Raw genomic sequence first — 12,541 nt, 5'->3', positions numbered from 1 at the left:
GAACTTCTGGGAGGACTTGATGAAACAGTAAAGCTCCTAGTGTGGCATTGGTCCCCAGTGGGTGTAGCTCAAGCGATATTGTAAAAGCAGCCAGCGTGCACCGAGGGCTGATGTCTTCCAGACGCTTTCTATTCTCTCTACTTGTGTTGGCTCATTAGCGATTGTTGTCCATCATTATCAATAGACACATTCATTTTCTGAACAGACCTTTGAGGTGGGATGACTTTTACCTCTGTCTTACAGATGAGGCAGCTGGAGGCAGAAATGGTAGAACCAGGATATGAACCTAGAGTCTTCCCACAGCATGATAGCGATCCTTTGTTCTTTTTTTTTTTTTAGATTTATTTTATTGGGGCCAGTGCTGTGGCATAGTGGGTAGAGCCACCGCCTGCAGTGCCAGCATCTTGTATGGGTGCTGGTTTGAGTCCCGGCTGCACCACTTCTGATCCAGCTCTCTGCTGTGGCCTGGGAAAGCAGTGAAAGATGGCCCAAGTCCTTGGGCCCCTGCAGTCACATGGGAGACCTGGAAAAAGCTCCTGGCTTCAGATTGGTGCAGCTCCGGCCATTGCGGCCAACTGGGGTAGGGAACCAGCGGATGGAAGACCTCTCTCTCTCTCTCTCTCTCTCTCTCTGCCTCTCTTTCTCTCTCTGTGTAACTCTGACTTTCAAATATTTATTTTATTTTTTTGAAAGGCAGAATCACAGAGACAGAGGGAGTGACAGAGAGAGATTGTCCATCTGCTTGTTCACTCTCCAGATGGCTGCAACAGCCAGGGCTGGGCCAGGCCTAAGCCAGAAGCCTGCTTCATCCTGGTCTCCTACATGGGTGCAGGGGCCCAAGTAGTTGGGCCATTCTCTGCTGCCTTCCCAGGCACATTAGCCAGGAGCTGGATTGGAAGTGGAGCAGCCAGGATTTGAACTGGCACTATGATATGGGATGTTGACATCACAGGTGGCAGTTTAACTGGCTGAACCACAACACCAGCCCCAGGAGTGATTATTTTCTATGTTAACTCTGTCTTCTTTGATGCTATACCGGGCAGACCTGTGACACCACTGTAATTGTGGCAGATGGGTTCTTTTTTTCCAGAGTTGATACATTTGTAGAGTCACTGCAGACTCAGTATTTTAAACTAGATTTTATTAGTTCACTCAAAAGTGATGAGAGGGGCTGGCACTGTGGCTCAGTAGGTTAATCCTCTGCCTGCAGTGCCAGCATTCCATGTGGGCACCAGTTCAAGTCTCAGCTGCTCCGCTTCCGATCCAGCTCTCTGCTGTGGCCTGGGAAAGCAGTAGAAGATGGCCCAGATGCTAGGGCCCTGGCACCTGTGTGGGAGACCCAGAAGAGCTCCTGGCTCCTGGCTTTGGATTGGTGCAGCCATTGCGGCCATTTGGGGAGTGAGTCAGTGGATGGAAGACCTTTCTCACTGTCTCTTTCTCTCACTGTCTGTAACTCTAACTCTCAGATAAATAAAATCTTAAAAAAAAAAAAAAAAAAAAGTGAAAACCTGCTGTATCAGTCCGGTGGAGCCAAACATTTAAGAGGTCCCAGAGTGAGCAAGGGAACCCTGCAGCTGAACTGGGCTCAGACCCTGGCTCTGCTTCGTGCTAACCGTGTGCTCCTGGACGGATTACTAAATCTCTCCACGCATTCGCTTCCTTGTCTGTAGCGTGAGGTTTTCTTTTTTTTTTTTTTTTTTGGACAGGCAGAGTGGACAGTGAGAGAGAGAGACAGAGAGAAAGGTCTTCCTTTGCCGTTGGTTCACCCTCCAATGGCCGCCGCGGCCGGCGCGCTGCGGCCGGCGCACCGCGCTGATCCGATGGCAGGAGCCAGGAGCTTTTCCTGGTCTCCCATGGGGTGCAGGGCCCAAGCACCTGGGCCATCCTCCACTGCACTCCCTAGCCACAGCAGAGGGCTGGCCTGGAAGAGGGGCAACCGGGACAGAATCCGGCGCCCCGACCGGGACTAGAACCCGGTGTGCCGGCGCCGCTAGGCGGAGGATTAGCCTAGTGAGCCGCGGCGCCGGCCAAGCGTGAGGTTTTCTGAGAGAACAGTCATACTTGCTCCCCGTCTGAGTGTAGGAACATGGGAAAATACGCGCCAGCATCAGATAAGGATCAGATGACCAGTTCTGTTGCTGGTGAAACTGGTTTGGATCTGAGGCCGAAATAAAACTTCCTGGATCTTCCTTCCACCCAGGGTGGGGGAGGAATTTAAATCTATAGGACAAATGTAGACCTGGCTTCACAATTGCTGTGACTTAGGTTTGCCTCCTGCATGGAAGATGGGAATAAAACAAAAGAAAAATAAAAGAGTATAAAGGGGTAGGGCCCCCTGCGAACACGAGTGGAACTCTAGCTGTCTCACAGCGCGTGGATGGAAGGACAGACGGACGTGCTTCTCCTAATATGCGGAGCAGGAAGAAGTTCCTGTTGCGTGAGCCAAGGGAAGAATGCCAGGAGAGGGAGAAAGTAATAGCTTCCATAAATGTCATCCACTTGGTAGCACCATCGTGGGCCATAAGTGATATGAGGCACCTACAGGCCACATCCAGGATATGTGCTGAGTGCCCGGAACATCTTGGCTGCGTTTCCCACGAGGCACAGTGGCAGCTGGCATACCAACACCGTGCATGTGGTGACTGGTAACATCTTGGAACACTCATGTCAGCCCGTCTGGATCTTTTTTCCTCCAGTGGAAGACTACGTGGGAAATGTTGTCACTGGGGAAGGCAAAGTAAGGACAGAGAGGTCCACGATTATAAAGATACGAAGTCCAAATGGGACCCCACCTGCTAAGCAGGCTGTGAAGCCCATGCTGCTCAGTCTCTGCTACTGCTCATCACCCCCCCCCCTTTTTTTTTTGACAGGCAGAGTGGACAGTGAGAGAGAGAGAGAGAGAGAGAGAGAAAGGTCTTCCTTTGCCGTTGGTTCACCCTCCAATGGCCGCCGTGGCCGGCGCGCTGCGGCCGGCGCACCGTGCTGATCCGATGGCAGGAGCCAGGAGCCAGGAGCCAGGAGCCAGGAGCCAGGAGCCAGGTGCTTTTCCTGGTCTCCCATGGGGTGCAGGGCCCAAGGACTTGGGCCATCCTGCACTGCACTCCCTGGCCACAGCAGAGAGCTGGCCTGGAAGAGGGAAACCGGGACAGAATCCGGCGCCCCGACCGGGACTAGAACCCGGTGTGCCAGCGCCGCAAGGTGGAGGATTAGCCTAGTGAGCCGCGGCGCCGGCCTCATCACCCCCTTTAATTTGGGTAAAATAACAAAAAGTGCCGGCCAAGCCGTTCTGAAGTTTGTAATCCATTGGCATTAAACATGTTCACAATGTGTGCAGCTGTCATCACCATCTAGTTCCCAAACAGGTTCATCACCTCAAACAGATCCTTTGTGACCATTAAGCAGTATTTCTCCATTTTCCAGCCACTGCTTCAACCCCTGGCAACCTCTGATCCACTTCCACCTCTGAATTCACCTACGCTAGATATTTCATTTTGGAGGGATCATATACTAGGAGCAATCTTCAAAAAGTTCATTGAAAATGAGTATTATGGAAGAGCTATGCGTGGGTTTCAAAGTTTCTGCTCTGAAATAAACTCATCTTTTAATTCCATTTTTCCATGGCATTTTGCAGATCCTGCTGTGTCTGTCCTTTTGTGTCTGGCTGATTTCCCTCACTTAGCATGATGTGTTCAGGGGTGCCTGCATGATGTAGCACATGTCAGAATATCCATAACACTTCTTAAGTTACAACTGTCCCTTTTATGGCTTGCAGGAGGGCTGGGTTCTTCATCCATTTTACTTGTTCTGATTATACTCTTTCTTTTCTTCTTTTCCACATGTTTTCAGAGCCTCCTCTTCCGGAAGTAGAATTTTTTACAGTACATGGAGGGCCTCCGCCACGCCTCGCGTTGAAGAGAGTCAAGGAGATGAATGGTCCTATCAGGTCAGTGGCTGTATCTTTCCCATGGCTGTCTTCCGATCCCCACGGAGTGTTCTGGAAACTTTTGTTCTGGCGAAGGGGAGACTTCGGTGTGGGTGACTGGGCTCGATTACTTGGGCCGAGGCAGCAGGGCCTTCTCTTTTGTGACCTTGAGCACAGACAGGGCCTTTCATCCCAACCAGCAGCCTGCTGAATGAATAGAGAGACTTCTAAGGGACCAGACACAAGCATGTGGGCAGCGTAGCTCAAGAAATGAAATCCACTCCTTTGGTCATTGGACAACTGTTGATTGAGTGCCTGTTACATGTGAGGCATCGTCTTTCACAGGCAGTACCTTGCTTGTCCCATGCCACGTTTGCTCTGTTCCCATATAGTTTTGCTCTTGTAGTTTTAAAGATCCATTGTCATCTGGTTTCTTCAATCAGTATGTGCCTTCTGGACTGTTCTGTGTAGTGCTTGCCTAACAGTTTCACCATGTTATATTTTTTTATGTTTAAAAACATTTATTTTCATCTACTTGAAAGGCAGAGAGAGAGAGAGAGAGGAGACAGAAATCTTTCCACTGCTGGTTCACCCCCAAATAGCCACAACAGCCAGAGCTGAACCAGGCCAAAGCCAGGAGCCTGGAACTCCATCTGGGTCTCCCATGTAGGAGGCAGGGGCCCAGGTACGTGAGCCATCACCTGCTGCCTCCCAGGCTGCAGCAGCAGGAAGCTGGATTGAAGCAGAGGAGCTGGGACTTGACCTGGCTCTGTGATATGAGACGTGGCAATCCCACGTGGCAGCTTAACCCGCCTGTCCTAACACCTGCCCGCCCACCTTACACCGTCAGCTCTCACCCCACAGCACGTCCATTGGTGGTGGTGGGCCAGGAGCATCGTTTCACATAGATGTTTCCCTCTACCTGAGGCTGACGCAGGGGTGTGTGTAGTGGTTGAAAGGCTCGTTGTGGGTAATCCCTTGTATCCACTTGTGTACTGTGTTAAGGGCGAGACACCATGTAGTTAGTGATCATTTCTGGGATTCCAGATGGTATTAGGATGGAATTCATTTACCTCAATTGGAGGCCTACCCTGTGTTCAGTTAAGAATTTACTTGCAAAGGTCATGGCAGAATTGGGAAGGTAGAATAGGTCCCTGTTTTAAAGAGGAAGATTGAAGTCAGCCCGGGGAGAGAGGAGCAACATGCTCACAAGGTCAAGGAGACAGCATGCGTGACCTTATGCAGTTCTCTCTCTTTTCAAAATACTTGTATTCTATTTATTTGAAAGTCAGAGAGAGAGAGAGAGAGAGAGAGAACAAGCACTTCCAGCTGCTGCTTCGTGCCCCCAATGCCTGCAACACCTGGAACTGTGTCAGGTAGAAGCCGGGAGTGGGAACTCAATCCAGATCTCCCACGTGGGTGGCAGGGACCCAAGTACTTATGCCATCTCATACTGCTTCCCGGTGTGTGCATTAGCAGGAATCAGGAGGGGTGCCTGAACTTGAACCCGGTGTCCCAAGCAGTGTCTCAAACCACTGCACCAAATGCCCATGCCCTCTCTTCCTCTTTTATGCAATCCAAGTAAACATGAATGTGAGATATTTCAGAGTTAGGAAAAAGAACGTCTCGAGGGACTGTCTGTGTGTCCATCCCAAGGGAACTTCGGGTTTTCCTGCCTGGATAGCGAAGCCCAGCAGTTGCCATAGGTCCAGGGATGGCTGTTGCCTCCCCAGGCTGTGTCTTGATGCCTGCTGGGGTACTGGAAGACTTTGCAGTGCTGAGAACAGAGGCTGTGACATCACAGGCTGAGAGCACATCCAAGAGCAGAAGTGCTATTTAAACCAAATGATTACGTAAGGCAGAGGGAAAAGCCAGGTGACAGTCTGCCCTTGTGGCCGAGTGCCGGCCTGTGACTGCAAAACAGGAAGTGGAGCTCTGTGAGTCATTCCTAGGAGGACAGCGGCGAGAGAGAGGAGAAGCCCGCCAAAGCTGCGGCTCCTTCCCTGACGCCAGCCATGCCAGTGCACTGCTTTCTGCAGCCTGACCATTTGCTTTGAGCTCGGGGGAGCAGCTTTGCCAGGCCCGGGCCTGCCTTGTGCATTGTTTGGGGGCAGCGGCTTAGGGCAGGCGGAGCCAGGGCCCTGGGCCCAATTCTCCCTGATCTTAGGCAGACGAGGCAGCCTGTTTCTGGGCTCTCTTACATGCTGGTGTCTCACACACTTGCCTGCTTATAGGAATCACCTGGGGTGTGCATGTTATCAGCAATTTAAAAAAAATCCGAGACTCCATGGGTAACGTACAGAGCCGAATGGGTGCAGCCGAGCTTTGAACTTGTACTTGATTTCATCTGCTACATGGGAGGACGTGCTTGTGGACCACATGGAGCTGCAGCAAGAGTGACTTTCTTACCTGAAGCTACGGGTCCTAGGGACATCGTCAACCCCTGGCAGATTTGTTGGGGTAGCTGTTCCCTGGAGGTGATGGTTGTACAGTAAACCTTACTGACGATGATGGCCACAGCCCACTACCCTTCAGGTTTGACCTTGTCTCTTGTAGAAAGTCCTTTGCTGAAAGTGAGCTCGCTTTGTGGATCTCAGGGCCCTGTGAGGACAGACTGCGGGGCATTTGGGAAGCCAGTGGGTGGTAGAGACTTTCCCAATTCAGTGCCTGTTGAGGCTGGGGGCTCCCTCTTCTCACCCCAGGGATTCAGGAAGTTTTAGGGAACAGGAGATGCAGCCTCAGGAATGTGGAGCTGGAGGTGTAGATTTACTACTATATTATAATTATGTAGCCTAGGGACTGGTGTTGTGGCATAGCAGGCAAAGCCTTAGCCTGCAATGCCGACATCCTGTATGGGCGCCAGTTCAAGTCCTGGCTGCTCCGCTTCCAATCCAACATCCTGCTAATGTGCCTTGGAAAGCAACAGAAGATGGTCCAAGTCCTTGGGCCCCTGCTACCCACGTGGGAGACCCAGAAGCAGCTCCTGGCTCCTGGCTTTGGTCTGACCCAGCTCTGGCCATTGCAGCCATTTGGGGAGTGAACCAGTGGATGGAAGATTTCTCTCTGTATCTCCCTCTCTGACTCTGTAACTGTCTTTCAAATAAATAAGTAACTCTTTAATAATAATAAAAAAAGAATTATATGGCTTAATGTGTTTTGGAAATCAGCCTGATCATATCCAGTGCCGATGCATACTTTTCCTCTGTACTGACATTTCAACTCAAGAAGCATTAGCAGGAGAATCGGCCACAGCTGCAGAACCGGGCAAGGACTTGTAAGGATACAAGCGTAAGGCATTCAAATCCCTGCTAGCCAGTGTGGCAGAGAGAGCAGGCATTCAGACGTTTACTGTACTAGCGGTGGGAGATAAGGACTGAATAGCAGGAGTGCAAGGAAAGGCATGAGTCACTCTCACTGCATTAAAATTCCTGTACTACCTTTCATTGACAGGGTTCTTATCTGGTGGGATACATAATAAAACACAGGACAAAATCCCACCTGGCTGCTAGCGTGTTTCCCTGGCCACTTTCAGGGGACAGCTTCCCCATGGACATGGGGCATTTTGCCTCTCTGCTGGCTTTGGGAATATAGTCAGACCGGGTTAACTCCTGGCAACTTTGCACTCCTGGCTTCTCCTTATTTCACATGAACTTTGGTTTCAGACTGTGGACCGCAGGCAATGTAAATCACATGAGCTCTCCTTCGGTTGCCGCATGATCGTCGGGAATCTTTCTTCAGACTTAGCACGTTAACTCGTACAGGCAGCTGGCCTCTGTGTGATTGCTAAATCCTTTCCATCACCAGGCTTTATTTACCCACGTGAAAATCGCTGATTAGATCAGCCTGATGACATTCTCACAGGGCAGGGCTACATGCAGCAGCTTTTCCCAGCTAAAGAGGGTGTATTTGGTGTCTTTGGTAGCTAGAACTTGGAGAGGCCCCTCGCTCAGTGTCCTCTGCATTAACACCATAGGTTGAAACTAGAGCTCCCTGGCTACCCAAGCTGTCAGACTGGTGGATTTCACAGTCAGGACTTTTTCTTATCTAGTGTTGTGTTCCCAGTGCCTAAAAAAGTGCTTATCTCATGGCCAGCACTGTGGTGGAGCAGGTAAAGCTTGCTGCCTGTGGGGCCAGCATACTATATGGGCACCGGTTCGAATGCCAGCTGCTCCACTTCTGATCCAGCTCTCTGCTAATGGTTTGGGAAAGCAGTGGAAGATGGTCCCAGTGGTTGGGCCATTGCACCTGTGTGGGAGACCTGGAAGAAGCTCTTGGCTCCTGGCTTCAGATTGGTGCAGCTCCGGCCATTGCAACCATTTAGGGAGTGAACCACAGGATGGAAGACCTCTCTCTCTGTCTCTCCCTCTCTCTGTGACTCTACCTCTCAAATAAATAAATAAATCTTTTAAACAGAAAAGTGCTTATCTCATAACAAGCGTTCAGTAGGTATGAATAAGTGAATGAGAGAATCCTTCCACCGAAGCCTGACAGGTACTTTTCCTTTTTATTCCAGTTCATATCAGGTGTTGGTGCTTCCCCTGGCCCTGCAAAGCACATTTTCTTGTGATTCCGAGGGGGCTGCCTCATTCTTTAGCAATGGCTCTGATGCTAATGGGTACGTGGCTGCAGAAATACCGGCCCAAGATGTTCCAGATGATGCCGTTGTGGAGATGTCTATGGGAGACAGGCTGTACTATGGGAAATACTACAATGCACCTTTGAAAACAGGGCATGATTACTGCATCATATTACGAATCACAAGTGAATGGAATAAGGTATGCTTTTTTAAAAACATTTTTTAAAATTTGTTTTCATCATATTGGAAAGGCAGAGGGATAGAACTCTTCCATCTACTGGTTCATTCCCTAAATGCTGAGCAAGAGCCAGAGTTGGGCCAGACCAAAGTCAGGAGCCAGGATCTCAATCCAGGTCTCCTATGTGGGTGGCAGCGACCCGAGTACTTGAGCCATCATCTGCCGCCTCCCAGGGTGCACCTCAGCAGGAAGCTGGACGGGAAGCGGAGTGGCTGTCTGAATCAGGCACTCTGATAGGGAAGGCAGGCCCCTGAGTGGGACTCGAATGCTGTGCCACGTGCCTGTCCCAGGGGTGACGTCCTAGAAGCTCTCTTTGAAGGCTGCATTTTTCTTCTTCACATGCAACGTGGATGTTTGAACATTTGTTTGCCCGGTATCTGAGATGAACGCTGCATTTCATAACTATGAAACTCTTTTAGTCTCTTAACGTGGAATCCTCTGCCTTTATAAAGAATGGGTGTAAGTCAGCTGCTGAAAGACACATGGTACATGTTGTCCCTCATATGTGGAAACTGAAAAGATTAACAAAGCCCAACCCCAAGGTTTTCAAAGATCTAAATGTAGCATGTGATTACTAGAGGCTGCACGAAGGGGGTTGCACAAAAGAGGGAGGTTGGATAGAAGGTTCCAAAACACAGTTAGGGGCTGGCGTTGTGGCGCAGGGAGTTAAGCCATTACCTGCAGCATCAGCATCTATATGGGCACTGGTTCGAGCCTCTGCTGCTCCACTTCTGATCCAGCTCCCTGCTAATGTGCATGGGAAAGCAGCAGAAGATGGCCCAAATGCTTGGGCCCCTGCACCCACGTGAGAGATCTGGAAGAAGCTCCTGGCTCCTGGCTTTGGCTTCTCTCTCTCTCTCTCTCTCTAACTCTGCCTTTCAAATGAATAAAATAAATCTTTAAAAAGAAAACAACCAGACAGTTAGGTAGAGGAATGTGTTCTGGTGTTCTGTAGCACTGTGTGTGTGTGTGTGTGTGTGTGTGTTGGGGGGCTATAGTTCACAATAAACTATAACATATTTTATGAGTGGCTGCAAGAGAGGAGCTTGAACTCTCCAAACACAGGGGTGACATGGGGAGATGGAGATACTGAGTGCCATGATTTGATCAGTGCACACTGGATATGCACGTATGTATTGGAGTGTTACGTGGTACTCTAGAGACATGTGCCATTGTTACATGTTAATCAGGATTCAAAAATGTTTAAGGACATGGAAATGCAGGTAATAAAGTATCACATTATATCCCACAAGAGCTTACGGAGACAAAGAAGGGGTGGGCGGCTGAAGCTCACGGGGATGGGGAAGGGACACACTCTGAGCTTTCTAGCAGGCTTGCCGGGTTTGTGTTTGCACTGGCCTGGGTTGAGTTCTTTTAAGCTTCATAAAAGCCTTCATTCAGATGCACTGCGCAGGCCTGAGTTGTCCACTTCCCTGTACCCCTCCCAGGCTGCTGCCGCCCACAGGGCAGGAGGGAGGGGCAGATAAGCACCGAATTACCTGATTTCCTTCTTACCTCACTGCCTTGGCTGTCGCTGGGGCTGGTCTCACCTCTCCCCTGACCTCGGGAGGGGCTGCTGTGTTCTCCCAGCAGTGGTTGTTTTAGGGGACCTGGAATGGAATATTCCTGAGATAATTAGAGAAGGAGCTGGGCAAGCAACCATTATATCCACAAAGGCCGTGCATGTGTTGTGTATAGCAAGGGCTGAATCCTGAATCGGTCAGGGATTGAAGCTGTTCCAGAAGAAGCACTGTGATGGTGGCCCTGAGAGAACTGTAAGATGGGTGTAAGTTCTTTCAGGTTGGGGATGGAAACTGGAAAAATCATGTTAATACTGAGCAAAACATTTCTTGACCAGTGAATTTGAGGCAAAATATATGGAGCCATCTCCATGTAAGGGTCATCACATTTAAAACCAAGACTGCCTATTAATCATGCTTGATCTGTGAAGCCAAGGGTTCCTGTTAAGTGTGTGGCTGACCAGCGAGGGAGTCTGTAGTGGTTTGTGACGAGAAGGCAGGAATTCAGAACTGGAAAGCTAATGCCCTAGATTTTGTCCAGAAAGGTGTTTATGATTTCTTAAATACTTTTTAAACATTTATTTATTTATTGGAAAGTCAGAGTTACACAGAGAGAGGAGAAGCAGAGAGAGAGAGCGAGAGAGAGAGAGACGTCTCCGATCTGCTAGTTCACTCCCCAGATGGCCACAATGGGCGGAGCTGTGCCAATTCGAAACCAAGAGTTTCTTCTGGGTCTTCCACATGGGTCTAGGGGTCCAAAGATTTGGACCATCTTCCACTACTTCCCCAGGCCTTAGCAGAGAGCTGGATTGGAAGTGGAGCAGCCGGGACTAGAACTGGCACTCATATGGGATGCTGCACTGCAGGTAGTGGCTTTACCTGCTATGCACTGGCCCCATCTATTAAATACTTCTTTACTTAATATATACTAAACTGATCTTCTGTATATAAAGAGAATTGAAAATGAATCTTGATGTGAATGGGAGGGGAGAGAGAGCGGGGCATGGGAGGGAAGTTATGGGGAGGGGAAAGCCATTGTAATCCATAAACTGTACTTTGGAAATTATGTTAATTAAATAAAAGTTAAAAAAAAACCCGTGGATGATATAAAGACAGGAGGAAAGGCAAAGAATTAGCAAATAAAATCCCAAATAGGAGAAAAAAATACTTCTTAAAAAATTTTATATTTTATTTATTTGAGAGGTAGAGAGAGAGGTCTTGCATCTGCTGGTTCTCTCCCTAGATGGCCGCCAATGGCCAGAGCTGGGCTGATCTGAAGTCAGAAGCCAGGAGCTTCCTCCGGGTCTCTGATCGGAAGTGGAGCAGCCGGGACAGGAACTGGCGCCCGTATGGGATGCTGGCGCGTGTTTATATATTAAGTTGCGTGAAAACTGCTGGAGATCCTGCCTGTAGGTCTCTAGCCATGGACAAAGCTCTGGCAGCACAGCCTGAGTCCAGCTGAGATGTTGCTCCAAGAGTGGCTGTCTCAGAGGACTCCGGCCCGGCAGGGTGTGTTGGTAGCCTGCGCTGCTCTAAGGAGACACCACAGACACGTGGCTTAAAGAGCAGGTCTGTGTTTCTTGCAGCTCTGGAAGCTGGCAAGTCACAAATCCACGTGCCAGTTGGTTGAGGTCCCCCCATGAGGGCTCGCTGACTAGCTCGGGGACAGTTCCCATCTCTCTGTCCTCAGGTGGTAGAAAGGGGGTGAGTGCACTCACTCGTTCTGGTTTCTCCTCCTCCTCTTTTATTTTTTTTCTTAAAGACTTTATTTATTTATTTATTTGAGAGAGAAAGTTTCAGACAGAGAGAGGGAGAGACAGAAAAGCCTTCTGTCTGCTGGTTCACTCCCTAAATGGTCACAATGGCCAGAACTGGGCCAATTCGAAACCAGGAGCTTCTTCTGGGTCTCACATGTGGGAGAAGGGCCCAAGGACTTGGGCCACCTTCCACTGCTTTCTCAGGCCGTAGCAGAGAGCTGGATCGGAAGTGGAGCAGCCAGGACTCGAACCGGTGCCCATATGGGACTGGTGCCATATGGTGCCCATATGCCCTGGCACTGCAGGAGGTGGCTTTTCCCAGTACAACACAGCGCCAACCCCTTTCGTCCTCTTCCTACAGGGACACCAATCCCATCATGAGGGCCTGACCCTCATGTCCTCAGCTCAGCCCAGTTACCTCCCACGGGCATTGCCTCCAAACACCGTGCTGCTGGAGGTGAGAGCTTCAAGTTCTGGAGTAGGAGCAGGGGACTCAGACCTGCAGACCACAACAGGGGGAATAGAGTG

The 12,541-nt window shown here is 49.9% G+C and overlaps 1 protein-coding gene across 9 annotated transcripts in view; it reads left to right on the top strand.

Moving 5' to 3' along the window:
- Positions 1 to 12,541, top strand: part of SUSD1 (sushi domain containing 1) — a 143,597-nt gene that overhangs the window by 116,566 nt on the left and 14,490 nt on the right. For 8 of the 9 annotated variants that reach the window (XM_089319329.1, XM_089319332.1, XM_089319325.1 and 5 more), the window contains 2 exons: positions 3,847 to 3,943; positions 8,436 to 8,697. In XM_089319329.1, coding sequence (XP_089175455.1) covers positions 3,847 to 3,943; positions 8,436 to 8,697 — 359 coding nt within the window. The remainder of the gene's footprint in view (positions 1 to 3,846; positions 3,944 to 8,435; positions 8,698 to 12,541) is intronic. The other variant, XR_016224821.1, reaches the window with a different exon arrangement.

The sequence above is a fragment of the Oryctolagus cuniculus genome, chromosome 1 (assembly GCF_051225735.1).
Source record: "Oryctolagus cuniculus isolate XC-2025 breed Fujian yellow rabbit chromosome 1, ASM5122573v1, whole genome shotgun sequence".
Lineage (NCBI taxonomy): Eukaryota > Metazoa > Chordata > Mammalia > Lagomorpha > Leporidae > Oryctolagus > Oryctolagus cuniculus.
This window is presented reverse-complemented; position numbering and strand designations above follow the sequence as displayed.